This window comes from Pezoporus flaviventris, unplaced genomic scaffold (assembly GCF_033815535.1).
Source record: "Pezoporus flaviventris isolate CSIRO_AGI_PZ_B2104156 unplaced genomic scaffold, CSIRO_AGI_Pfla_v1 ptg000036l, whole genome shotgun sequence".
Taxonomy (NCBI): domain Eukaryota; kingdom Metazoa; phylum Chordata; class Aves; order Psittaciformes; family Psittacidae; genus Pezoporus; species Pezoporus flaviventris.
This window is the reverse complement of record NW_026892584.1, coordinates 10,151,338-10,179,236: the sequence shown is the minus strand read 5'-3', so window position 1 is coordinate 10,179,236 and position 27,899 is coordinate 10,151,338. Positions and strand designations below refer to the sequence as shown.

Below are 27,899 nucleotides of genomic sequence, written 5' to 3'. Positions count from 1 at the left end.
GACATCCTGATAACCAACCCATCAGTTTTTCATAGTCTTTTATGCTAAAGGAACAAGCTGAGCTGTTCAAATACCTGTTACTTTTCCTGTAGACAAAGCCTATAACTAACTACCTGAAAACTGAGAATTCTATGAAAGGCTCATCTTTACCATTATCAGGTAGATCTGTAATGGCAAGAGCATGGCTGGGTTTTGACAAGATCTGTTTCCCATTAGGCTGTGTCAACTGGTGTTAACTCTGTCCTAATGAACCCCAGCTCAGAGCTCCCATTGCTTCCGAAGACTAACATCTAGGCAGCTTCATTAGCCACCCATCTCATCTGTGCTCCCTGAATGCTGGCACATTTGCTCTCTGTGTTCTGGAATTTCCCGTTTTCTCAAAATTAAACTTAAGCCTTTTGGGATTCATGCACATAAATTACTTCAGTGTGCTAGTTTACAGATGTTTATCTCCAGGTAGCAGCATTCCTCTTTAACCATGTAGTGGAAAGTATTCTTTAGGATGGAGGAACTATACTTCAATTTCTTTTGATCTAAAAACAAAAGGCTGGTCAGATACCTCTATTTGATGTGTCTGGCATCACTGGAATTGTTATTAACCAGATTGCAAGTGAGCAAACTCCACTAATTATCCCTCCCTTTGTCCGACATGCCTTTATGCTGTTCCCTGTGCCTGCCATAACACAGTGGTTATGGAAACTCACTTTTTAAGTCCAGAACCATTCCCACTCTCTTTTCCCTTCCCTCATTCCTGCCTTAACACTATGTCACCTGACCAGTAGCACTATGCATTTTCTGACTGCAAGATATTGATACAAGGGTATCTGAACATGTCATAAACCAGTTTACACCACCCAGCACCTCACTTAAGCCATGATCGAACTAGAGTTCACTTGGAATCTTTAATTATGACATGACCTTCAAAAAATCCCAAATACTATAAAACATTCCAGTCCATTTACTTACAGACGGAGCAAGTTTATCTGATTTACATCAAAGAACTCCGCAATGCAGTATTTACAAGGGCTCCTTTTCTTAGGCATTTGACAACCAACAGATGTAGGAGGATGTTCAGACAAAAGCTGTAAGAGGCCAAACAGCTGGCACAGCCCTTTGTCGAACACTGCAGTGTTCACTACCAAAGTCAAAGGGATGTTCATTTAACCTAAGAAGTATTATGGACCAGACAGGCACCAATAATCATATTTCACAACTTTAATAGAATATTCTATCTATTCTGTACAAATTGAAAACACTGTATTAAGTTACAAATGTGTAAAGTAAGGCTGGAGCACTCTACATGCCTGGTCACAGTGTTGATACAGGTGCTATTCAACTGCTGCCAGAAGTTGGCAACGGATGCTGAAACTAGAAACATGTACCTGAAGTGCCACACAACAACAAAAGGTAGTTCTGAAGACTTCAGAGCTTTAAAGAAAAACTGTGTAATGGAATAATTTCAGTGTTGCAAGTAAGACACCAAGATTTCAAATTTATTGAACTGAAATTTGATAAATTTCTGTGTTCATAGTGAAAGGTCCTTCCATGCTGGACACTAAGCAACAAGACTACCGGAAATTTTCTTTGGCTGCAACCCACTTCCATCAACAGAAAGAGTTTGGCCTTTGTGTTCTGATCTTCATCCAGAAGAGCTGTCATTTTGATGCAAGTTCATTTCTTCTGTCTAGACTACCACAATGAGACCAATTATTTGTTTTACAAGTAACCATATTGTATGCAAAAGATGAAGATTTCAAGTATATTAAAAACTATTAAAAAGCACTAATTCTGTCAAAGTACTTACAAACATGAATAAATAAATAGTAAGATGAACAACTAAGTCTCAAATATGACACCCCCTTTAATGAAGTAAAGTTACTTCAATTCAATTGGTTTTACTGAGATAATAAATATGACATTTAAAGCTGCTCAAGCACTAGTTCAATTTGTAGGTTGCAAGTAACATTAAAAAAGTGGGGAGGGAGCTAGCAAAAAAAAAAGTCATATTGCTCTATCTGTTTCATCTATCAGACATGTAATCCATTTACTTTAACTTCTCAGTATGTTGCTATTCTGCAATTTTCAATGTTTGACAAGAAAATGGATAATCTGCACTTGGTAGTCTGGACTATTCCCCTATGCAAAGGGCAAAAGGCTCTAACGGCCTATTGACATACGTAGCTACAGTGTACCAACGGCTGTAGAGCGTGCTTTATTTAAACCTCCTATTTCCCAAATGCATTGAAGTTGCCACTGTACATGTTAAGCAATAAAGAAAAGTTAGTGAAAATCATGCATTTTAAAACAAATTAATTTTAAGCGTTGTTAATAAGATTGTGCTGCAGCAATGGAATATCCTGAACTGCAGGCCAGGTATCCAAATATTTGTTACGAGTTGTTCAACTATCGCTTCCAAGTGGCATTTCCTTATTACTGTTGTTTGCATTCAGCAGGTTGGCTGGAATCTTTCTGTATAAAGGGACAAAGACAACAAGACAGTTAAAAATTAAGGTGGCATACAAGAAAACCCTTCAACAAATAAAATAAATTGTCTACGCAGTTTTGAATTAGCTAGAGCTTTCATTAGCATGTATAAAAAAAGCTATATGTAAACTTGAGCTACACCATAGAGGTCTGAAGAGCAGACACCATGTATACTGGATTTTCCCTTGCCCCCAACTGCTTGGGGCCCCGTAATATTTTTAATCTACATTTGCATTCTTTATGTTCCACCCAACAGGCCAAGGTTCAGACAAACAAGAAAGCAAATCACCTTCTACTCCCCCCAGCCAGAAGCTCAGTTTGACTTTCAGTTCCTATTGAACAGTAACAATAAAAGGCCATCTCCTCACCAACTCCAAGGAGAGAGTAAGGCAGGGAGGGCAACTTGTTATTCTGCAGCACTTTTTTTTTTTTTTGGTAGAAGCCTTACCCTTTAAACTAAGGTGATAAAAATTTAATTAATGGGTTGATTTCTTCACGGTTCTGCATCACCAGCAGGTAGCTATTCAACAATGTAACACTAGGCAAGAAGTCCACATGTTAATCTGAATACGTAAAAGTAGAAACCCCTTCATTAGGTAGTAAAACAACTTCCCCTCTGGCAAAGGAAGTGTATTTGGGAAAGAGAACAAGTACTCCAACAGCTAAGAACTTAAGGTTTTACACTGCACTTCTTGCTTTTTTGGTTGTAAAACAGGATTCTTAGAAAGCAGGATAATTTATTCCGTGTATTTCTAGTTTGCTTCTCTTACCATTCTTAATATAGTTTATTATGAACAAACAGCAGTCACAGAAACCTGCTGAGTTCTAGTAAAGAAAAATACACATATAAAAAAATGACACCTTGAATGTCACTCGCCACAAAATAAAGTGCTTCTTAATAACTATCCTAAAAAGCTTCATGTGTTGCAAAAGAAGTAAACACACAAGAGCTCATTACATGTAAAGTAGCCAAGAGCTAAGACAACTTAAGCTTTTTGCCTGCAGTGAGGAAGAACAGGTGCAACTGCAATTCCTTATCGTAAGTTCTGCTGTTGATACTCTGCACTAAACGCAGACTATTTTTCTTTTCACCTTAAATGCTTTAAGCTTACAGTGGTCACTATTATCCCTACTGGAAGTCTGGATTAAAGCCGAACACTGTTTCTTCTGCATAGATGTGCCAAAGGCCTTTCAGACTTTTCTTCCTTGTGGTTCTCCTCCCCTAGCACATCTGGCTAACTTCAACTTCATGCTCTCTCATCTGCCTGGGGTTCCAAATACCACTGATGTGAATTCATTTTCTCTGATCTGAGACTTAATACAGCACAAATTCCCTCTTAATAAGAGGAATATGTTTACATAGAACACAATTACCATTCTCTCTCAAAAAAATTAGTGACAGCCACTGGTAATATGTTGCATGCTATGCCTTTTCACTTAGACGCAGACAAAGAACAAAATTTTTATCAAAAAGCTTTCCAAAAGTATCTGTTTTTCTTGAAACTGCTTTGTATCTGAACATGGCTGCAGAGTAGTGCACAGCATCACTTCCTCTCCCCCATGCTTTCTGGGTAAGAGCCATAATCAAGTAACAAACCCATTATTTAGAAAGTACTTTCCATCTCCTTTCTTGCTTCCTATTCACCTGCTATGTTTATATCACACATTTACGTTGACCACTGCAACCATTCCAGCCAATTTTAACGATCAGCTAAAACCATAGTTGTATTTTCTGATAAACTTCATTATCTTTTCTTTATACTTGCCTTTGTTTCTATAAACATTTACATCACATTACTGCATATAAATCTTTGTCCTGTAAAAACTGAGTCACTGAGATTACAAAGTTCCTTTTTAAGGACCTTTCAGTTTTTGCTCTCAGACAAAAAAGTAAGACTGTTTAAGGGTTCCTTAGATATGAGTAAGTTCTTGGAGAACTCTGAGAGAAATACTGCTGGTTTATTTTTAGCTTAGAGCTGAGGGCATATCTATCTTGAGCACATGTATGAAAGCAGGCCATAAAGTAACAAGGCAGTATCTCAGATCCAGATTCCAACAAAATTAAATTTCTTCAAATTTCACAGCACAGCATGGCTCCTCTTGCTGACAAGCCAGCACATGAACTCCATATTGCCTTCAGCTACCCACCAGACTCAAATAAGCACAGATAGACAAGTACAATTTTTCCAGTTACTGCTGCTCATCAGGTACATGTATGCTGAAACTCATCTTTGGTCTCTACTGACTCCTCTAAGATCAGGGACCAGACCACAAACTGCAAGTGTGATTGAGATACCACATCCATACTCCCTCAGGCAAGGCTATTAAGCTTGAGCATGCTCTTCCCAAAGTGCCCAGACTCCTGGTGACATTTGGTCAGCCAACCACTACCAGTCCATTCACTGACCTTAGATATACCCTGCACTATTCATCTTCCCTTTCTAGCAAGACTTCCATTCACACCGTTTTTCCCTAAATTAACTTCCCAAGATATCTTGGAAAGGTGGTAAAGTACATTGGCCAGGCAATAGAGACCAAACGGAAAGACTTTAACTGGTAAACGTAAGGAAGAATTGTATCTTATTTTAAAGTAAATTTAGATGCAAACACACACTGAAGCTCACTATGAGCAACACAGACAAGTAAGAATTCTTGTTGTAAAAGGGATTCTCTGTAGTATTCAGGACCAATGACTTAAGTTCATAGGAAAAGAGGTAGGATTGATTTATTTATTTATTACACCTTTAAAGTTATTTCACAGTATTTACTTTTTCTGTGCAAGGAGTTTAAACACTCTAAGCCTTTGATTCCGCTGTCCCAGTGGAGATATATAAGCTAAATATTTTAGCTTTTCTTCTTTTGCTAACAAGCATCAATATACAGCTTTTTTTTGCTACCTACTTTTACTTACTGCGTTACTTGCTCAGAATTAAAACAAACCCAACCCACTCTTCCTACAACAGACACGAACATTTTTCTTCTGGCATTTGATTACCCAGGAGAACAACATAAGAAGCTAAAGCTAATTAGCATACATACAGACCACTTGCTCAGACATCAGCTACACTGTTATCACATGCTCATGGACAGAGGACATACATCCAATTTAAAGAGGGAATTCCACCACCTAAAATTTTTGAGGATCATAGGGCTAGAATGGATAATTATAGCAAGTCTGTAGTAATACTGCTTTCATGACTTTCATGCACACTGCCCACGCTGTCTACTCATCCAACTGATGCGGTATCCTAGAGGATGGGGACATAAGACCAAAGTACCCATGCCATTCACCTTAGCAATTTAATCCTTTCAAACCAGATTTTTTTTCACATAAAGTTACTGCTGAAAGAGACATTGAGCTTCTATTAATCTCCAAGGTTTAAACAGACGAGGCAAGATACATTCCTAGGTGATTCAAAGAACAACTGAGCCTTTACCTACTTATTTGGGAAGCTTCCCATCTGCTAAAGAAGCCTGCAGGCAAAGGCAGCCAATCAAGATCTCATCTAATTCCCATAGAGAGTTGGCTGCCAACAGTGGGATCAATGCAGGCAGAAGGCACTAAAGCTGACATCCTTTTCAGCAAATACAGAAAGCCCTTCCATAATTCAAATGTCCTGCCATGAGCTGGTCAAGTTAGGGGTCCTAAAGCTAAAACTTACTTTTGTTCATTTTCTAATCCACGTTATTGAATGAGAAAAAGCAAGGATATCAAATATATACTCAGGTAGTAAACCCAGTCTGAACTGCCTCGTCCACAACTAGGAAGAATGTTTCAAAGGTTCTGACTAGGAATTTGCTGCTAACAGGCCCTTCTACCACTGTTACTTAGAAGATAGGCCAAGCATCTCGAAGCACACGCAGTCTCTCCCTACAGCAGCTTTTTAGTTCATAATTCTAAACAGCATTCTACATTATGTCAGCTGCTTCTCAACTCAAGCAGAGCATCAGCAAGGTGAAACAGAAGCAGCTAAAGGAACAGGGTATGCAAACACACAGAAAAATATACTAAATGAAGTACATTTATCTAGTTTTGTAGCATCTTCTGAAGCTACTTAAACTTACTCCTTAGTTTTCCAAAGCCACAACTTACATGAAGCGTAAGATCTGGTACTAACTGAAATAAGTCAAATGTATTGAAAACTGACAGGAGTGAAAGGAAGGAAGGAAGAAAAGTTAAAGCAAACGGTGTCGACATGTACATAGGAAATGTAGTGCAACGATGAAAGAGGTGGTAATACGGAAATGACCGAAGAGGAGAAAGAGGGTTTGAAAGGAAACAGACCAAACAACAATTAATTTTGTGTACATGAAATCTATTCTAGATATAAAAAAGATGAGGGTGGGAGGTGGGGTAGGAGAGAGGGGAAAGAGTGAAAGGCAAAGAGGGGCAAGGGACAGGGAGAAACAGGACCAGAAAATGGGATGAACAGAAGAAATGGAAAACAGGATTAGCGGTATGAGCCTTAGAAGACAAAAAACAGAATTCCAAGTTGACTTTAAAAAAAAAAAAACCAACCAAAAAAACACCCAACTGTCAACCACTGGCTTCAGTTTAATTGTAAGAAGGAAAGACAGCTGTGTAACAGTTTGGAGCTGGATGACATCTAAGCTGTTGCGACAAACAGATGTTCTCCTACTGTTGTGAATAAAGAGTACAAGTACATTAAAGCAGGGTGTCTGGCTTCTCAAAACGTATCAGATCAGAAACAAAACAACAAAAAAAGAACCCACTACAAAACACAAAACCACTGCTCAAGTTTAACAAAGAGAGAAGGACACCATCTATGCATAGAGGGAATGAGTTGGAAAGACTACAGCTTCTCCTAAGTAACCAAAGTGGGGGAAAAAAAAAAAGAAAAAGATAGAAACAAGCATAAAATGGGGGGGGGGGGGGGGGCGGGCAGAATACAGAGCCTGTTGCAGGCATTGCTCTCTATGAGACATGGAATTAAAGGTGAAAGATGACAGTATACAATAGAAAGAACTTTCATTTTCTTCTTTTAAATAAAAAGACAGATGAGCAATAAGAAGATCAATACCTGTTCAGAATCGTAAGTGTTCAGGAAAAGGCCTGCAAGAGTGACTGACTGGCTTTGTCAGGCCACATATATAAGAGTTATGTTAGAAAAGACACACTAAGCAAACTGATGACTTACAAGAGCTCAAGAAGAGCAAAACACACGTTTAAAAAATAACTTGCAACTATACCAGAAACAGTAAAAAGATGCAACATCAAATCAGAAACAATGAAAAAATAAAGTCTGACAAGTTCCAGTATCTTCTATTGTGTGTATATAAAACACAGTTTGACTCCTACAAAGGCAAAGTAGAAGTTGTGCCAGGAAGGCAGAGAGGTCATTCTGAAAAATGTAATTTAATTATATGACTTACAGGCATTCATTTCTATACACATTTATTTCTAGCTTTTACTAATAAAATCTAAAGTCTGAGGTCACCATACCCCCATTTCTTTTTCCCCATACAAGGAAAAAACAAACAAAACCAAACCCAAACCGGAAGACCCTAGAAAACAAACCACATTGCATGGCTAAAAATGGGACTCTTGGAAGTTAGTTATGAATGGAATTCCACCTTACCTATAAATGTATGAATGATAAACAGACTTAAATTACACCTAAATGGGAAAAAATTGAAAGGAACTGTCAGCATAAATGAAAAATGAAATGTACAGAATAATACAGGAGGCAACAACCATAACCTTCCAAGATACCTTAAGCTTTTTTTCTACAGAAAACCAAATCCCTTAAAAGGATATTTGATACTTAGCACAAACATACCCTGACTTAGAACCAATATTCTGTTTCTCAGCTGTCCCAATACTGCATTTTGATCCTGCAGAGCAGACTGAGAATACTCATTTCTGCTACTCTAATCCCATTTAGCCAATCTTTCCACAAGAAAGGCTTTCTTTAGTATACAGAAAGCCAAGCTCAACTCTTGGTGACAAGAGCACTGACTAGTGACATGATGAGGTATATAAAATTATGTCAGAAGAGTGACATGGTAAGCTGCTAAGACTTTCACCCAAAGATCAAGCAGTTTTGCATGCCCTTCACTTCCTCATCTGTGCCTTTTATAAAAAATTAAAAGCTGGTGTTTTAAGAACTAAATGAACACAAGTGTGTCATCACTGTCCCAGCTTCACTGAATGTAAAGCATTAGCTTTACCATGACTGAAGGACTGAAAAACACTTATCAGAAGGAACAGTAACCCTTAAGTCTGAATCCTAAACCAGGTCTCAAAATTAAAAATTCAAAGTTGGGGACTAACTTTTTTTGGTTTCTAGTGATTACAGACATGTGGAGTCTAAATTGCAGCTATCATGACAACCAAAAAGAACAATTTAAGAAAAATAAACAAGCTAGTTGAGATTTATCAGGTATAACTCTAAGTTGAAGTCCAGCTACAAAATACTTGAATATGACCTTCCTAAATAAAAAGTATGTACTACACAGAGATACCATTAGGAGGTAAAGGCACATAGTTTGGAGATTTTTCTTGGTGCATGTTGGAAGATGAAACCCTCATTTTCTCAGTTCAGGGAAACACTTAACTTTTCATTTAAGAGCAATTTTGAGTGCTGAAGAAGATTAAAACATTGCAGTCAGAAAATAGGGTGGGTTTTGGTTTAATTTATCAATCTTTTCACAAACTATTACAACCTTAGGTACACTGCTTACAATTAAAGTCTGCATTATGACTTAAGTACACAGAAAAATTTTACCTTAGGATCACTCTCTGCATCCTCCTCCTCTTCTCCCTCCTCTTCCCCCTCCAACTCCTATGACAAAATAGAGATAAACTAACAGAAATTAAAACAGGTTAAAAGTGCAACTTTTTGTAATGGAAAAAAAAAAATAGTAAATGATAGTACCACTATATTCCAGAGTGTTTTGGATGTCAACATTAAAACTACTTGGGTTGACTTAAAAGACTTTTGCATCGTTAAAATCTTAAAGCAAAATATTTAAAAGAAGTTTTAAAACACAGATTTAAGAGATTCAGCATGGCTTAAGGCAACCTTCCTACTGCAGTTTCCAAGCAATTTTTTAACTTTTACCTGACATTATTTGGAATTTTACAGTTCTGGCAGTAAGTATATATGTCTAATTTTGTTCTTTGTTTTTTTTACCTCTTTCTAAAGGGCCTGTTTATTTGGATTACTACAGCCAAGCTACATACTTCTGCACAGGATTTTTGCACTCAGTTGTACATACACCTAAATACAGCAGGCAGATTAAGAACACACTTCTATCAAGGCCCAGTAAGAAAGTGTTTAGTCACTCAAGAGCCCAAGCCCAGCAGTGTGTATCACAACTTGCAAAGAGATAAAAGAGACTGCATACTGAAGGCTGTCAGCTTACATTAGACCCCCAGCTCGGTAACTTCTGATGTACTTTAACCAATGAGCAAGAACACTACAGTAGAAGCAGTAAAACAAAAACATAATTACCTGTAAAGGGTATTAGTTCATTTAAGCATGGTATCATTTAGTGGCTTTGTGCAAAGCCTTTTAACAGTATAGTGTTTGTATTCGGACAACACTACTGTAAACAGATCAAAGCTTCAGGTATATGAGAAATTCCAGCCTAAAATAAACCTTTACCCTGAGCAGTTGCATGCTTTTTTTTTACTTTACATTTAGCAAGGCCCAGTCTTTCTAAGTTTATAACAACTAAAAGCTGACAGCCAAATTCCACTACTGCCTTAGTAACAGGTATTTTAAAATACCAGAAAAATCTGGATAAATGTTCTTGTGGAAAGCACAAAACAGTCATAGATTTTGTAAGTCATGAACTCTCTTGGAAAGAAGTATCATACACAAGAGGATTTATGAACAACTATTTTCTGTTCTATGCAAGACTATTTATGGAATGAAAATACAGTAGGTAATTAGTTATCTATAAAAGATACAGTATGCATCTCACCTCCTCTTCACCTTCTTCATCTTCTTCAAACTGAAAGACAAATCCAAGGTTTTATTAGCCCTGCTAATATTCGAATAAAATTTTCTGCAGTAATAGCATATTCAAACACAGTAACTGAAACTAAGCCACTTCCAGAAGCACAGATTAATAATTCATAGCAAGTTGAGTGACTCTTTCCTGTTCCTTAGTAACAGGAATCTCTTCAGGATCTTTGCTATTCTCATGTAATTAATACTACACACTAACCAGAAAAGAAGGATAGTGTTTCTATCTACACAGTGACTAATAAGCAAAATGCTGATAGCATACATACATTATCATCATCCTCTATAGCTTCCCCAGTGAAATAAAGCACAGCACGAGGGACTATCCTTTCACGGAAGAAGTGTCCAATTTCAAAATCTGCCGCTAAAGTAAACTCTGAATCTTCATCCTGTAAAGCAAGACAGTTTTTCTACTAAAAATTTGTTTGCTCCTCTGTAGCATATCACAAGTATTTCAAAGTTACAGATTTGAGAAACATCATACTGCCAACAACCACCTTCAGGTCACGTGTACTTTCAGTATACTGGGCTTCAAAACAATAAAAGAAATAAGGCAAGTCTAAAAGCACTTCCCTACTTTCTATATGCAAGCTACTGACCTGCCAAAACACCTTCTATTGAAGAGGCTCCTATACACTTCGCTGTTTCTGACACACGACATTACAGAATCATTCAGAATGCTTCAGACTGCTTTTGTTTTTCTTTTTAAAGCTAGATTCTAGCCACACAGTAGTACTGAGTGGCTAGAGAGAATAACTACTTCCCAGCAGTGATTATTACAGGTGTATTGGATTAGCAAGATTTGTAACAGCAAAATAGCAACACATTAAGAAGTCAATATATTTCATTTTCACAAGGCAAAGCTCAGCTTTTGCAAAAGCAAAAATGATAATATAAACACAAGGAGTTTAATAGAAGAAGCCAACAGTGTCACAATAGAGATATTCAGCAAAAAAGGTATGGCAAAGCACGACTGTGCAATTTCATAAATGTAACCTTACCAGTGCCTCTCCATCAGCAGATACTGTAAAAAGAAAAGACAGCAAATTTTAAAATAGTTTATATAATCTACCCCACCTCAATATTAAAAACAAAATACAGTGTAAAGACTCTCATACTAGAAAATACTGGAGTTATAAAGTCCTTCAGAAGCTATTTAACCCTTAATACAATTCCAATTTATTTAAAACCCTCAATAAATGCACTTGTTTGAGAAGATGCCTGGTACTGTAGCCAGTACGGAAGAGGGTAGAGTTTTTTGTTTGTTTAAAAACAAATGGAAAAAAAAAAACCAAACAAAAACCCCAAACCAACAGCTCACAACCAAAACCGTATTTTCCTCCTCTACTCAGGTGCTATCTCAGAATCTACTCTGATCCTACTGTGAAAGTTATAATCTGGCTCAGTCTGTTCTCAAGTTGAAAATGCAAGCATCAACTGCTGACAGAAATTCATAGTCTTTATATAGCTTACAGCTTTCTTATACAGCTACTGCCAAAGTATGTGAAAAAAACAAAACAACCAATACAAAACAATCATGGGGCAAACAACTCGCCATACCTTTCTGAAAGCAGCAACTACTTGTAACAAAAATAAATAATAAAGTTAAAAGGTATTTCTGTAGCAAGCAAACTCCAACATCAGAAACACTTATCACTTGTTTCTTATCCCCGTGGGCAAAGCCATTTGCATCGGCATTTACAAGGGACACATAGCTCATAATAGCCCATGACTGAATCAAGAACTAATGTCCATTTTGTTCAGTACATCTGTGAAGTCCACTGCTTCTTCCATTCACGTTTGGGAAAAGAGTACAATGGGATATGTATCATGAAGTGTTTTTTGAATCTACCTGAATTATTTTAAGCATGTGAGTACACATCTAATATTAGGTAACTAAGAAAATTAGGAGGGTACATATGGAGCACTAGGAATCACTTAACACAGAAGAAATCACAGGAAGTTCTGTCACTTAACATGGAGGTTTAAATGAAACTCATATGTTATAACTTGACCAACACTGTAAGATTTCTTTTACATGTTAAAAATTTCAAATTGATGCATGGAGCCATTATGTGGTAAAAACAAATCAACTTCTTCAGGAGATTCTACATGAGACTCTTTTTATACTATGAATCCTGTTCACACAGCACACCTAATGGCCAAATTCTAGAGAACAACATCAGAACAAAATTATCTGTTTGGATGGGCTGCAGCTTGCTACCTTACCATAGTTAGAAGAAAACATACAATGCAGCAACATAAATCGTTTATAGGCTTAAGTTGTATAAACAAGAATACATCAAAATAAATCCTGAATTCTCAGTTTCCAAGCTTACCCTTTATTGGGCTGAAGAAGTTAAAAAAAGAATCATTGGGTACTTGTTTAGTAATTGTTCGAACTGTGCCTCGACCCTTGTGTTTCTGTTTTTTCTTGATTGTTTTAACTGTAACATTTTTTCCTTTCTTCCAGTCAATAGTACACCTAGAGGCAACACGTGGAAACAGCATTTCAACAAAGGACATAGGTGAAAATAAAGAACTGAACATTAGAGCAACAAGCATCAAGACTTGTAAGACTGCTTATTCTTTAGAAAAAGCCAGTTTTACACACTAGTAACTGAATCTACTTGAGAAGATGTAGGTTAGAGACTATGTGTATGTTGGATATAGGAAACATTTCCCCTAAATGAAAAAGCTAACTAGTTTGCCTTCACAGGGTAATCACCGCCCCCAGTCTACACTTTAATACATCTTTGCCCCAATTACTGGAGTTTTGTAACTAAGGACATATTTTAGGCTATTCCTGAAAAAATCTCATCAGTTGAGAATTATTCTTCCAACACTTGGACCAGCAGAAAACAATACATTACGTTCTCTCACTACAGACCCAAGGCAGCATCCAGTCACCCTAAAAATAAAACAGAGTGGACAGGGAGAGGCACATTTCAGCTCTCCAAAGCACAGCACTCAGACTGACTTAGCAGTCACGTATAGCAAGCTAGAAAGAGCTTACTTTCCAGTTCCTTTCTGCTATTGTGCAAACTGACACGTTTATCCAAATTAAAAGTCTCTCTCCATCCACCTATCGTTTAACCCAAAACTGCATACAGTAAAGAATGAGTTGTGAACACAGACAGCTCTCTTCTAATGGAAATAATGGTGTCACAGTAACCCTCATGCGACTCAAAATATCTTGTCCTACAGACAAATAGTCAAAGTCAACAGAAACAAAAAACAGTCAAAAAAAAAACCCCCAAAAACAAACAAAAAAACAAATTTAAACACCCCAAAAACCCCCCACCAAGAAAGGAAAGAGAGGGAGGAAAAGGAAAGAAGGAGGAAAAGGAAAGAGAGGGAGGAAAAGAACCCACCAAAACTCTACACACCCAAAAGTCCTTCACTCCTAACCTCACCCCAAACTCCTCAGAATTCTAAACACAACAACAAAAAAACCTCCCACCAAACCCCAGAAACATACCCTTGAAGGGGTTAAAAACCCAAACAAAAAACACACCCAAAAACATCAGAGAAAACATCAAGGAAGCTAAGAAAATGAAGGTTCAAAACAATTTTTCAGTTGTCTCAGCTCTGCTGCAGCACTGAACACTGATTACAGACCAGAGAAAGGGGAAGAGAAAGGGTTAGGTTGGACAGAACAGTATTTTACCCAAATAAAACCCATGTGGTGTCCAAATCACTAGACTTCCAGAAGAAACATGCGAATTAAATATCAAGTTTTCCTTACCCCTCACAATCAACTATTTCAGGTCCTTCAAATGAAAAGGGATCCGTCTTGTCTGGCTCTGACTTCATCTTGTATGTTTTTGTCAGGACTGAATTAGAAAAGTAGTCATTGGGCCCAAAGTGGAACTCTAATGAGAAAGACTAGAAGAAAGTTCCATTATAATGTTACCACTAATATTTATTTTTGAAAGTGCATCAGCAGAATTACCATTAAACTCTGAATACAGGAGAAAGTAAGAACTTTATGGCAAACCTATCTTTTGAACTACAGTAGAAGCAGGAAATGAAACATGTTAACAAATTCTGAACATGCAGGAAGCTAGAACAACCTTGGCTTGTATTAAACATTCAAATTACAATCAGATAATTGCTACATTTAATTCATCTTTACATACAGAACTGCTGTCTTAAAAGCAATCTTAGAAATAAATACTTTGAGAAAAGTCTTGGTATCATCTTCTATGGAAGCCTAGACATCTTCCTTTGACTATGGTGATGAAGTTCTTGAAGTCATTCTGACATCAGACTTAACACCATCACATTCTGCTACTCTGCACTCTGATCATTCAATGTCATGATCTTAAGAAACTGAAAGAGACTTTATTTCTAATAAAAAAAAAAAATTTAGACTGCAGGAGTCTGTAAACAGAGCACTCCACCATGAGCCAGGCTTTTTTTTTTTCTATTTGATAACAGAAAATCCCACAGACAAACACTGACTTTCTAAACCGAAGCCTAAGATTATACATGTCTTGACAGGTTACAGCCTGAAGCAGGTGTTTCTGCTTATGTTTGAACCTCCTGTGGCACCTGAAAATCGTCTGCAGAAATTCAGTTTCTTACATGAGAACAAAAGGTTCCAGCTATGGAAAACTGCAGCATACACAATGCATAAATTTTCTAATCTGTAAAGCTTTCACAACCGCTTACACAATGCTACATATGCCCACTTTGCACTCAGGATCAACTATGAACTATTTAAAAGTAAAACAAAACTAGAATTGCCTTGGAACAGGGGAAACAAAGCTTTTCAGCAGCATTGCTTTAGTTTCTTGGAAAGAGGAAAAAAAACCCGGGCGAGTTCAACATCAACAAAGAGCAACTGGAAGTCAACTCCCCCTCCCCAACATCACCATACCTACTGCACAGCCACAGCATGCAGAACATCAAGTATCTTATTTACTCCTCCAACAACATGCCATAGGAACTAGACCTAGTGTGCATACATAACACATTAGATGAGTGCCAAAAACACTGGCCTTGAATATACTTTCCCAGGCATTCTTCAGACTCTGGCCAGAAAACGGTCTGTTATCACCTAAGTCTGTCTTGCCATCCTCTCTCTGCCCACCATGTGGGGACAGGTTAACTAAATCCAGGGAGAACAGCCTATTCATCAAAGATATTTATCCTTCACTCATTACCCAAAGACCCTTAAGTCTAAGGCCCCATGAAATCAACTCATATGACTGAAATCTGAAAAGAAAGTGGTTAAGGAGTGATGGAGACTGGAACTAGATGTGTACTGGAGTATCTGTTGGCTTCACATAGCCTATTTCAGCTTCACTTCCATTTTAAAGCAATTCAAGACAGCTAGTATGGTTTGGCAAGCGTCTTCAGCTAAGGCAAATCTCTCTGGCAAACATGCTCAGGGGAAGACTTATAAACTCAGCTCAACCACCACCACAGCTACCACTTGTACCCAAATAACCCCACAAATCATCAGTGGGGTTATAAACAGGTAACCAGTGGCACTACCTAGCATGTAGGATCCCAAGGACTAGCAGGACAAAAATGTCTGCAGAGACTGCATTTCAGTATTCAATGCTATCCCTGCTAATTAGGAGACATTTCCAGTAGTCTTTATTTGGACATCTTTCCTTTTGATACCAGCTTACCTTTGTAGCATGTATTTCTCTATTTTCCCTGTAGTGTGAGATATTCTTATTAAGTTAAACAAAACAAAAAAACAAAACCCACAAAAAAAAAAACCACTCCAAAAAAACCCAACACCCCCAAAACCAGAGAACTTTCTTACTTCAAGCTAGTAAGTTATACCCAGATGCATCATCCATGTCTGAGCATGCTAGCTAACAATCCCAATGTCCAAATACATACAATGAGAAATTACACTTATACAAACATATGTACATTTATTCACAAAATTACAAATAAATAAAAAATAGCAAGGGAATTACTTGCATTTCATGCAGTTAAAAGTTTATATATAGGCTACAGCAAACAGAACTTTTAAGCATCATAACTGTAGCCAGGTAAATCTACCTTTGAAGGACCATTAACTACAGTTCATCACTTTGGGTCAACAGTAAATCAAAGAATTCCTAACTATCACATATATTTTCTAGTGGCAAAGCCCAATCCCAAGTAGAATTAGTGTATTTGTTGCACACTGGTATGTGAACTTCTTACAGTACAAAGCTACCATTGGTGCACCAATTTTCAACAGCCAGAGCATTTCAGACAAGACAGTCACACACAAACTGGACAACAGGTTTTATTCAAGCAGTTAGGAATGCATCCTTTTGTCTCCAAATACAGAAGGGACATGGAGTTTGTCAGCCTTCATTACTGGATTTCATATAGCACTGGAATGGAACCTATTCACAGAAACATGCTGTCAGAGGCTATGAACAGTGCAAGACAAGATAAAACCACTGATGTTTTAAGAGCAGTTCTTCAACTTAAGGTACTGTAAAACAAAGCTGAATAAGAACATAAAAATGTCGTAGGCAAAAAAAACTATCCCCAAATCACCCAAACACCCACAGATACGCTTCAAGAGAAAAATGACCAACTTCTCAGAATACAGTATTCTCAGAATACTTTACTTTGTTCTCTTCTCTGTCCATACTACTTCTTTTACCTATTATTAAAGTGTATTACTTGGTACTAACAACAGAAAAACAAGGACAAACAATAAAAAAACCCCAAACCAAACACTTTCAGCTGTTATCAACTTTTATAATACTTAAAGGTACTTAGGAAAAAAAAAAAATCTTCTTTATACTATCAGAAAACTCTAACTCCACAAGACAAAACAAAAAACACCAAACATAAGGAGAAAGCCACAATGATAAAGTTTAAAGAAAGAAAGGTGGGATTTGAGCTTACACATCCTCCCTGCCTCCCCCTCCAAAGGAGTTCAAGAACAGTCTGCATGAACTAAATAAGCAAAAGAACAGCTTCTTTTCAAACATAGTATCTGTTTCTGTACTCTGAAATTAAACAGAAAAACAATTTTGGGAAAAAAAAAAACAAAAAAGCAAAGTTGTACTTTTAAAATTACTCACTAGGTACACTTTCAAAAGACTAGTATTTTCCTACCCTTTCCAATAGGCATAGCATTCATCATCACTGGTTTTGATTAAGTCACGTAGCTACACTATATTCAGTATAGCAAGTAGCATCTAGATTTTTTTCTGCAATTCATTTTCAGATCAAAAGCAGCCATGTAGCTTTATTAGTAACTCATTTGAAATTTAAGAGATAAGAAAATAAAAACTAGATGGAATTCAGCTAGAATTTTGATCTAGAAACTACAATGATACCAAGTTAAGAATGAAAGAGTAAAGGTTCAGGAAAGCATGACGATATTAGCCTACAAAGAAGCTCCACACACACACCAGCCAAAAATAGCGGAATAAGAATTTTGAAATGCTGTTCACTTCGTAACTACAATCTTCATAAGAAACAACTAGAGAAAACTCACCATAGGCTGTCCAGGTTCAGAAAACTTAACTTTAATATCTTGCAGATGTTTCAAGATAGGTTCATCATACTCCTAAGGAAAAAAAAAAAAAATTGAAAATCCTATTCAGCAGGCAATATTCAGAAGAACAAAATTTTAACCTAGCTACCTATCTTGCTTGTTCAACCTGTTCTTAAGAAAAAAAAAAGAATAAACCAACCTTGTAATTATTCAACAAAGTTCAGATTTTGATCCCGATTTCTTAATTGCAGATGCAAACACCCTGTGCCAAATTCTCAGTTGTTAGGTCTCATCTTCAACAAATAAAGCTGCTACCATGCTAGGCTGCACGAACACAACTGAAAATAAAATTCCTTCAGGATATTTATGGCTGGTGAGACTCTTAGAAAGATTCACTTCAGGGAATTCTTCCTCAACAGTACTATAAGCATTAATGTAACTGAGGGCAAAACCACATAGGCTATTTAACATTAATTCAACCAATCCATGTGTATGCTTATATCTGTGCAAAATAAGCCTTTACAACTAAATTAACAAAACTACAGGGGAATGGCTGTTGTAAATAACACATAAACTTGCATTTTATTACCAAACAAACGCTGTTAAAAGATCTTAAACATCCACACAGTGTTTAGCACTTTGGGTCAGCTGTTTTGCTTGTCCCTCATTAACCTTTCAAGCACCTTTAGGAATAAGATTAGGGATTCTGAAGACACAAAGATCTGGTGTCTCACACACATTCCACAAGCACTTACTATTAATTATCAATTTGTTTAAAGACAGAACAAAAATTATCCATTTCAGAGGAAAAACTTACTTGTACTAATTCACTTAGCATATCTACATTCCTAAAGATGGTAAACCAGAAGTCTGGAATTCCTTTGACATTTGCCTCCTCTGCTTTTTCTTCTATTACCACTACATTTTTCAGGTCTCCCTGGGAAACAAATACAGAAAAATTTAAAAAATTAAAAATTCTCAATATATTTAACAGAGGTAGAAGTACAAAACATTTGCCATATAAGCAGCTGTGTTTAAGGAACATTTAAAATTTACTTTTTTTTTTCTATAAATTAAGAGACACGAGGTTTATTTACGCAACCAAACATACATACATTTAATTCAGATTTACTTTCAACCTATTTGGAATTCTTCTGTACCAACACTAAATAGCCCTAGTAACAGTTTCAATGACTTGACAAACAAAGAATTAAAAAATATTTCTATCATTATACAAACAGGAAAATATAAATACATTCCTACTTTTCTATTAATCTAATTCCTATATCTTCACATGCCACTGTTTCATCTAAAACCTTAAATTTTAACCTTTGCCCCTCTGAAGTACCAGTCTGGCTTCCCAATTTTGCAGAATAGTAGGTAAGATTCAGTTTCATGATTATTTTTCATCATTACAGTGTCTTTAATTAGCAATATTTGCAACACAGGATCTCCTACACATAACTGATATCAAGTATCATAGAGAAGAAAAATGACTAAGTCGCTTCTCCATCCCTCCAAAACCTGGAAATTGGCAGTTTGAACTACTTGTATTGCACCTTTCCTTTCACGCCACTAGACAGCAGCAAACATGCAAGCTCATCTTAACAGAAGCTACTTGGGTTATGACTAGCCAAGAATGCGAAGCAGCATTTTAACTTGCTACCTAGACATGGTTCTTATCCTATAATTGCATGGAAAATGGCTTGTCAATGCTGTATTTACACAAAGACTAACAAACTTTTTTTGCTTATGCATATGGAGTATCACGTCATGCTAAATCTCTTGAGATCATTAAAAAGAAAGAACAATTTGCTTTGTATACAGAACAGTATCCAAAGGAAACTGAAGGAAAACATGCCAAGGAAAAAAATGCAAAAAAAAAGCCTGACAGAATGGCAAACTCGGCACTCTAAGCAGGTTGCTTCTCCAAGACAGAGAAGCCATGAATATACACCTCAAAAAAAGACGATAGGAGAGCAAAAGGCAGCCTACAAATATTGTCCCTCCTAAATCTAGCTCCTACTCAACAGGCAAGTAGGAATCCACCAGCCAGAATGCATTTTATTAGGTCAACTTAATTTTATGACTAGGTGATGTGCTTAATCTGTATTTATGGAAAAGCAAGCTAATTATGTCTCCCAAAATAAAGCAGTCAGGCAGACAAACAGCCAGCCTTTTATTACCTTGGGGTATCATGTAGCACTGGAATGGAACCCATTATCAGAAAGATACTGCTAACAGGTTACGAACAGTGCAAACAAAGGCAAGTTTTCAATTCACCCAAGTTACAAATGCGAAAAAAAAAAAAAAGGCTAAACTTTTAAAAGCTTTCACTGGACACAGCAGTGACTCATCACAAGAGCACATTAATTATAAGACCTTTATTTCCAAAAGATGACTCTTTCAATGGAAAACACTGTACAGAAATTAATTCTCACAATGTGATATATCTGTAGTTCATTACTCAACTTGTACTCACAGCTAGTTTATCTTCTTCCTCATTTTCACTGTGCCATTCTGACTCTGCATCTGTGGGTTCAGCTTCCCCATTAATAAACTCTCTTCTCTGTATTGGAAAAACCAGGAATGTAGTTGACAATGTGGAATTACATATATGCAAACAGAAATGACTCAGCTAGAAGGAGACAGAGATTATATACATGGTCTTCCCACCTTATCAAAAAGGGGTTGATAGAGTGCTGCATATTTTCTCTCTAAATCATGTACTTCTTCATAGAATCTAGCTTCTATATGGGCACATTTCACCTGTAGCTGTTTCAAGGCATCAATTCTTCTTTTCACTGCTTTTGGTAAACTAAAAAGCAAAAAAATTTCTTAAGATTAAAAGACAGTTGCCTCAGCATTATTTAACAAATTACTGTGAAATAAGCTTGTAACTGAGTGCAATCTTTAAATAAAAGGCTTGCATCAAATATAAGCATTTCTTCAAACCCTATCTCAAAAAGTTTGAAGTATCCTCTCCTATCCAAGTTGTTCTTAAAGGCATTTTCTGTTCCATTCCCTGTGGCCACCACCCTTCCTGTGTAGTTCACAAATCTGAAATTAATACCTTGGTTTACACTTAAGCTTTGAGACCAAGTTATGCAGATCTATCCATGACAAATAAGAACTGTGGATTCCACATGGGAAAGTTCTGATTCATGGATCATACTCAGAAGTACACATTCCCCATCTGTATTTTAAGTTATTAAATAGTTAAATATAGTCAGGTAAAAGAAATTTTATAAATTTTATACCAGTTTTTTGGGTTGTTTTTTTTTTTTTGGTGTGTGTGTTTTGTTTGGGGATTTTTTATTTTAACACCCCCCCCCCCAAAAAAAAAAAAAAGGTCTATCAGCTATTCCCAGTCAAGAAATAAAAGCACAAATATCTGCTAAAGGCAAGATTTTATACATCTACAGTTAACAGGAAACTAAGCCTCAAACTAGGGATTTACAGGTGCAGAACTTTCCACTACATGTTGAAGAAGACTTTTATGGAAGTTATCAACCAATGTCGTGCACGCCCTGACAGAATACAGGTCACAGAAGGCAAATGGGGAAGGGGAGAGAGTGGAACAGACTACACATATTTCTAAGGGGGGTGGGGTGGGGGTGGAACCAAAACAAAACACAAACCAACCACAAAAAAAAAAAAACACACAAAAAGACAACAGTGATAGCCAAGAAAAATACTGAACCAGAAAAATTGTTTGCAATTTTGTGTAAGTAAACTGAAACTTAACTCTTCCTTCCAGAAGTAGGCCACCACAAATCATGATTTAAATCAACCATTCTTCTTAAGTAAATAATTTGGTCTAATTTCCTAACTTAATTACACAGTAATAATATTCTACTAAGCTTTCAGCCATTCAAGACTTTTGTTATGCCCTGTACTTACGTTTCAATGTAACTTGAAGGAGTAACCGCTGTGTTGTCAAGACGGTCCTGCAGAGCTGCCAGGACCTGTGGATTTTGCATCACTTGGTCTGACAGCTTTTCTATGAAGACAGAAAACCATTTTTAAAACAAATCTGAATATATTTGTAGTACTTTTGTCATAATATGCATCTTAGTGTAGTCACAGTAAAAATAATATTTTCAGGATCTCAAACAGCACCACTATTGTTAACCAATAACTCAAGCAAAATTACCTCAGGATGAGATTTCAGAAAGATAAAATTAGATAGTGATATAAAATGTGCCTTTTTGCAAATATGTCAAATCTTTGCTTTCAGAAGCAAGCTGCACATTGATGATGAGCAAATTTCATGTAAGAAAATGCAAAATAGGAGTTTCTCTATTCTCTATATTAGCCGTAGCTTATAAACCACACATAAATTTGCAAGAAAATTACTGAATTATACTTCCAAAGTGTTTTCCAGTTAGACCAACTTCTGAAAAAAATTATGAAAACTGTGCACTGTACAACACAGCAGGATAGCACTATGACTGTTTCCTTGATAACTACTTTTTTACATCAGGATACTTCTGAAACCTGCAAGACCCCTCAATCATCACAATAGTTCACAGAAGGCCATTTCTATGGGAGGTCAGATCTAAAATGCCTCTGGTTAAGAGTTAAAAATCCTTACTAATAACCACACAGATGGGCACAGTGGGAAGACGTTTGCTTTTTAAATCTTTCCATTCTTTCTCACTGTTCTTCTCCCCAGACATTAAAAACCAATAAAACGCACAGCACACTAACTTGATGAAGCTTTTATATAGTTGGGTTTGTGTGTTGTTTTATTGTTTGTTGGGGCTGTTGTTTTTTCTGAATGTAACTTGACCATAAGAATTACTCAATGGTGTCTACCAGTTCACATGTCATTTCCAATTGCCAGTCACAAAGGCTATTTTTTTTTAAATACTGAGACCTAAACAACATTTGATGACTACATATGTGAAATGTATTTCATTATAACTTGTAAATTTGAGCATCTGAGTTCATAGCAATGGGACTGTAGCTTTTCCACACACAGGTTTATCTGAAAAAACATTATTCAATAGCTATCTGCAGACCTTCCAAACAAAGAATAAAAACCTCAGGAAGACATATTATGAAAATGTGTTTTCCTACATACAAGATAGTAAAGAGTTAACACAGATATGGACTGCTTATTTTAATAATTATGCTGATAAAGATTACATGTTGTTAAAAGCTAGTCTATACAGCCTTATTTGCATGAAAACTTATCAGACACTTGCATAGAGAAGCATCCTAGCCACAACATAGACAAAAATACTTTCGCTGTCACTAAAATATAGCCTCTATTTTGCTCTTGGCTGCAACAAACATGGAAAACATGAGAAAGTGAACAGCTACACCAGAAGCCATTGCTTTGCTTTCAATAGGGAACACGTGTAGTTTTGACTATAAAGATTTTGGAACTGTGGATAAAGAAGCTTCAATATACAAAGCAACAGTACGCAACACATTTGTAATGTCACCTACTACTATGCAGTTTTTACCTTTTTTGTTGCTTGCATTTTTAGCAGCCTCCACAGAATCTGAAGGAGTATCTTCCGTTTTACTAAAAGAATTAAAACCATAATGTTAAAAAGGCATCCCTTTATAAAAATTTTAGCATTTAAGAACAAAAGTATTCTCAATTTTTTCAGTGTTTACTACAGGACAAGTATTAGTACCACACACGTTTATAGAAGATATGTATTTATGTCTACAAGCTTCTCAGAACTAGGATATCTGGATATGAAACTAGTTCTCCTCAGATGAACAGGATGCAAAAGGAGAAAAAAAAGATGAAACAAAACACAAAACACACAAAAAAAGGCCCAAAACCAAACCACACTTGACAGATAAATTAATCTAATTAAGTGAATGCCTGGCTGACTATTCTTCTGTACTGGGTCACTCTGAACAGGAAGATGTCATTACTCACAAATGAAAAATACAAGACACCCTTTTAGTGTTAAGTGATGAAGAAAAACATGAGAAGGGATTCAGGTGAGAAAGGAAGATTAAAAAAAAAAAATCAAAACTCTGTAGCAAGTGTTTTGATTAACATTAAAAACATTTGCTTCTACTCTAAGAAAATACCCTGTCGTCCCCACCTCTCTGCCTTAACGTCTTCAATGAAACTTCCTGTGCTGAAGAAAGACAGGGCCCAGAACGGGTCAACTCCCACCAAGCTTTCCGTGTTTTCCCTGTTAATTTGTAGGTTGCAAAATGCAGAATGGGTATTGCTGAAATTAACCTTAATTCAAACACAAAAGGAGCAAAGATACAATACAGGCAAAATGGGTATTTGGGTATTATTAGTTACCAGATAGACTAGCTTATCCAGCTTACCCCCGAAAGGCCAGCATCACATACATATGCATTTATACCAGTTTAACACCACTGTTACTTATTCCAAAAATGCAATTAAAACTAGAAAACAGAACACTGCCTCTTGCATGCTTAAATCATACAGATTAGAGAAACACTGAGGACTAAATTCTCTGAGGGCTTGAAGAAACACTGAATATGAATGCTGAAAACTTTATTAAGACAACACAAATTATGTTAATCCAAGAACAGAGGAATTCTGTATTTGATACACTACAGTCTCAGCTTCTCCTGTAAGTATGAAGCAAGCATTTTGTCCTTGCTGTAAGGAAACACAGTCTAGTTAGAAAAAAAATATTGCCATTTAATTCCTGTAAGTAAGACTATGTTATTCTGGGCTGCATCAAAAGCATGACCAGCAGGTTGAAGAATGTGATCATGCCCCTCTATTCTGATCTTGTGAGACCCCACTTGGGTAACATGTACAGTTCTGGTGTCCTCAACATAAGGACATGGAGCTATAGGAGCAAGTACAGAGGAGGGTCACAAGGATGATAACGGGGGCAGAGCACCTCCCATCTGAAGATAGGCTGAGAAAATTGGGGCTGTTCAGCCTGGAGAAGAGAAGGCTGCTTGGAGACCTCATAGCAGCCTTCCAGTACCTGAAGGGGGGCTACAAGGATGCTGGAGAGGGACTCTTCATCAGAGACTGTAGTGATAGGTCAAGGGGTGATGGGTTCAAACTTTAACAGAGGAAGTTCAAGTTAGATACAAGGAAGAAGTTCTTTACTGTGAGGCTGGGGAGGCACTGGAATAGGTTTCCCAAAGAAGTGGTAAATGCTCCATCCCCAGCAGTGTTCAAGGCCAGGCTGGACAGAGTCTTGGGCAACATGGTCTACTGTGAGGCATCACTGCCCATGGCAGGGAGCTGGAACTAGATGGATCTTACGGTCCTTTCCAGCCTGAACCATTCCATGATTCTATGATTATCCAAGTTAGGTAATCCATTCTTCATAGGCAGAACAAATACTCTCCCTCAGAAGACCAGATACAGTTGGCTCCAACTACCTTGAATTAACTCCAACAGACCAACATACCTGTTATCTGCCATCTGTTTGTCTGTATCCACCTGCAAGTTGAAATACATTGTTTAAAAATACTTTGATGGTAATTTGTTTACCTCAATAGCAGATGAAAATAGAACACGTCATCGTTTAAAACCTCAATATTAATTAACAGCTGCTGTTTTTTTCTAAGAAATTCATCATGCATCATATCTTACAGGAAAGTGAATGTCTACCATAACACCCAGTCCCAACTGGAACTTGCTCGTAGTTTTAAAAAGTCTGTTAGGTGCTTTCACTTAACAGAAAAAGAAAAATCCACTTCTACCAGGTCATAAGTCTTCAGTCTGAGGACAAGTACCACAGTCTGAACACAATTATCACCAGTGCTGCATTCTGTTAGCTAAAAAAAAAATAAATTTAAAATAAAAATAATAAAAAAAAACAAGCCAAGGAGGAAGATATAATTCCTTGACAGTGCCACAGTAAATAATGAATTTTTAATCTCTGCATATGCTCTATTACTATGCCTAATCTGACAACAATGGAACTTCAAATTAATTATAACTTCAGAATGACTTTTTACTTATGTGACCTGAGCAGACAAATACACCTCACCTGCCTGTCTAATCAGGGCTATTTTTGTGAATAGCTGTTTCTGCTGCACTATACTGAATAACAAGCTAAAACTAGTGCTAGATAAAGAGAAGCAAAACACTGGATGAAAGAAAACTATTTACAAAAAAAAAAAAAAAAAGGCTTTTGACAGCTACATAGGCAGATACCCCTGTGTAAAGATTTGCCTTGAACTTATTTATCAGGAGTGAGGAAAAAAAAAGAGGAACCACAGAAGCTGAAGTCTTGGTACGAGCAATGACTGGAACCAAGTTTAGCAGAGCTACCCCAGCCCCCAGGACTTAAATTAGCTCCCCTAAGAAACCAGAGGGAGACAGATTGCCTAATTTATATCACTATTACTTCTTTACTGGGGTGAAAATCCAAGCCTGTACATCTATTTTAGTAATACAGATTGGTTATTTTTCCACCCCCCCCATTCTAAACAGTTCATCACAAATCCAAGTAATCACTACACACCATACACAGGAAGCACAGGTGATACTTTCCACTATCAAGCTTGCAAGAAAGTAGATGTTGGTCTGCAAGTCAAATTTAGACTAAAAAGAACCTCCCATCATTCATGAGAGTTGACAGGGCTGATTTCTGAGGTTTTACAAATGCCAAGCAGGCTGATCTTTAGGCCAGCTTCCAATACAGGGCTACCAAAGAAGAAGTTAAGTGCTAATGAGACCTTGAGTGGCAGCCAGAGCAGGGGGCCCAGAGATCACATGCACTCTCCCATCTGGAAACACCCATTCCTGCTCCAAACTGGAAAAGCAACACTTTCACAACAACTTTAAACAGAGTTGAAAAGGTTTGTTAATTTACAAAAGTACTAAAATTATACCTTGGATTATTTCACAGTAAGTAAATTTACTTAACATCTACCAAAAAAAGCATGAGCCCACACCACAAATCAACTCCAGGAACAAACAAACGAGGCTTCTTGTAGACCAGGTGTGTTTCACTCCTCATACAAATGATTCTGCTCAGTTGTTTGTGCTGTATTTCCTAAAGGGAATTACTTCTCAGCCCTATGAGGGAAGACAAGATCCACATGCCATCCTTATCCGTCTTTGGAACAGATGGAATAAAGCTCCCGTAACTTGAATGTATTAGTTTTTAATTCTCCACAGGAACACTCGTGAATTGGGCATTTTCTGACAAAATCCACTCACCTGAATACCAAGGGGGGAGAAAAAATAAAAATCCAAACCAAAAAAAAGCCAACCCCCCAAAAGCCCCAAACCAACATTCCCTGGTGCAAATACATACTTTAACTCTTGTTTTGCTCCTCAAAGCTGCTCCTTCAGCAACTAAGAAGTAAAAAGAAGTATATAAATACAGCAGCAGCTTTCTTACAAAACAGCTTGTGATTCCAAGTTGCATTACAGATGTCTTCCAATGACTTCACCACCACAGTCACTAAGAAGACTGTTTGGTAAACACTGGTGAGAGCAGGGGAGGACAGAGGAGGGTAATTTTAAAGAGACAAAGTTAAATGCACGCCTTGTTGAAAATGTACATCAGCAAAGCACTGAGCCTTCACATTTACTGCCTTAGTTACTTTCTAAGCAAGTGAGCTCAATTTGCAGACATTCAAGAAAAAAAAAACAATAAAACTACCAGAACTCCAAGAAAATAATAGCGTAAGGTAGTATTATTATTGCCACCACCACCAATAAAAGGGCAGATTTATAGCTTTATTTCTTCTGGACAGTTAACTGTTTTCATATGCCTAATGCAGACATGAAGCTTTGGGAAACAGGGGACTACATTAACCACTTGCCCCACATAGCAGGGCACTGCAATTTGCCTAGCACAAATGCTGCACACAATTAGTCACTTAAAACAGCAAGAAAAAGTAAACTCGATGCTGACCAAGACAGATGATGCAAACTAGATGATATCAGTTCCAAACTAAGATAGCAAAAGGTCGTTATAAGCACATGCAGTATCCTG

General features: G+C 37.0%; 1 protein-coding gene and 2 non-coding genes across 7 annotated transcripts; all 3 read right to left on the bottom strand.

Moving 5' to 3' along the window:
- Positions 1-1,200: 1,200 nt before the first annotated feature.
- On the bottom strand, positions 1,201-27,231 carry NAP1L4 (nucleosome assembly protein 1 like 4). 5 transcript variants are annotated; one of them, XR_009745066.1, is made up of 16 exons: positions 27,213-27,231; positions 25,353-25,384; positions 23,436-23,497; positions 21,862-21,961; positions 20,635-20,776; positions 20,441-20,527; positions 18,776-18,895; positions 17,959-18,030; positions 14,230-14,369; positions 12,821-12,966; positions 11,483-11,505; positions 10,751-10,870; positions 10,438-10,467; positions 9,234-9,311; positions 8,085-8,122; positions 1,201-2,469 (listed from the first exon to the last, which is right to left on the bottom strand). XR_009745066.1 is itself a non-coding variant. In XM_061463093.1 (16 exons), exons 2-15 carry the CDS (start codon positions 25,364-25,366, stop codon positions 8,117-8,119), a joined length of 1,119 nt encoding a protein of 372 aa, XP_061319077.1. In that variant the 5' UTR covers positions 25,367-25,384; positions 27,213-27,231; the 3' UTR covers positions 1,201-2,469; positions 8,085-8,116. The 5 variants fall into 5 exon arrangements, 3 of the variants coding, with proteins under 3 accessions (XP_061319077.1, XP_061319076.1, XP_061319078.1); XM_061463093.1 differs by having other exon boundaries at positions 9,234-9,290; XR_009745067.1 differs by lacking the exon at positions 8,085-8,122.
- LOC133274831 (small nucleolar RNA SNORA54) lies at positions 16,770-16,888 on the bottom strand. Its single transcript, XR_009745299.1, has one exon. It is a non-coding gene; the product is annotated as a small nucleolar RNA SNORA54 (small nucleolar RNA).
- LOC133274830 (small nucleolar RNA SNORA54) lies at positions 20,091-20,218 on the bottom strand. Its single transcript, XR_009745298.1, has one exon. It is a non-coding gene; the product is annotated as a small nucleolar RNA SNORA54 (small nucleolar RNA).
- Positions 27,232-27,899: the final 668 nt, after the last annotated feature.

Excerpts from the sequence above, each read along its gene's own strand:
- NAP1L4 (XM_061463092.1), bottom strand. Across the intron at positions 20,777-21,861 it reads CCTTCAAGTTACATTGAAAC|TTTACCAAAAGCAGTGAAAA; the intron begins GTAAGTACAGGG and ends TTTGCTTTTTAG. Across the intron at positions 20,528-20,634 it reads ATCAACCCCTTTTTGATAAG|AGAAGAGAGTTTATTAATGG; the intron begins GTGGGAAGACCA and ends TTTCCAATACAG.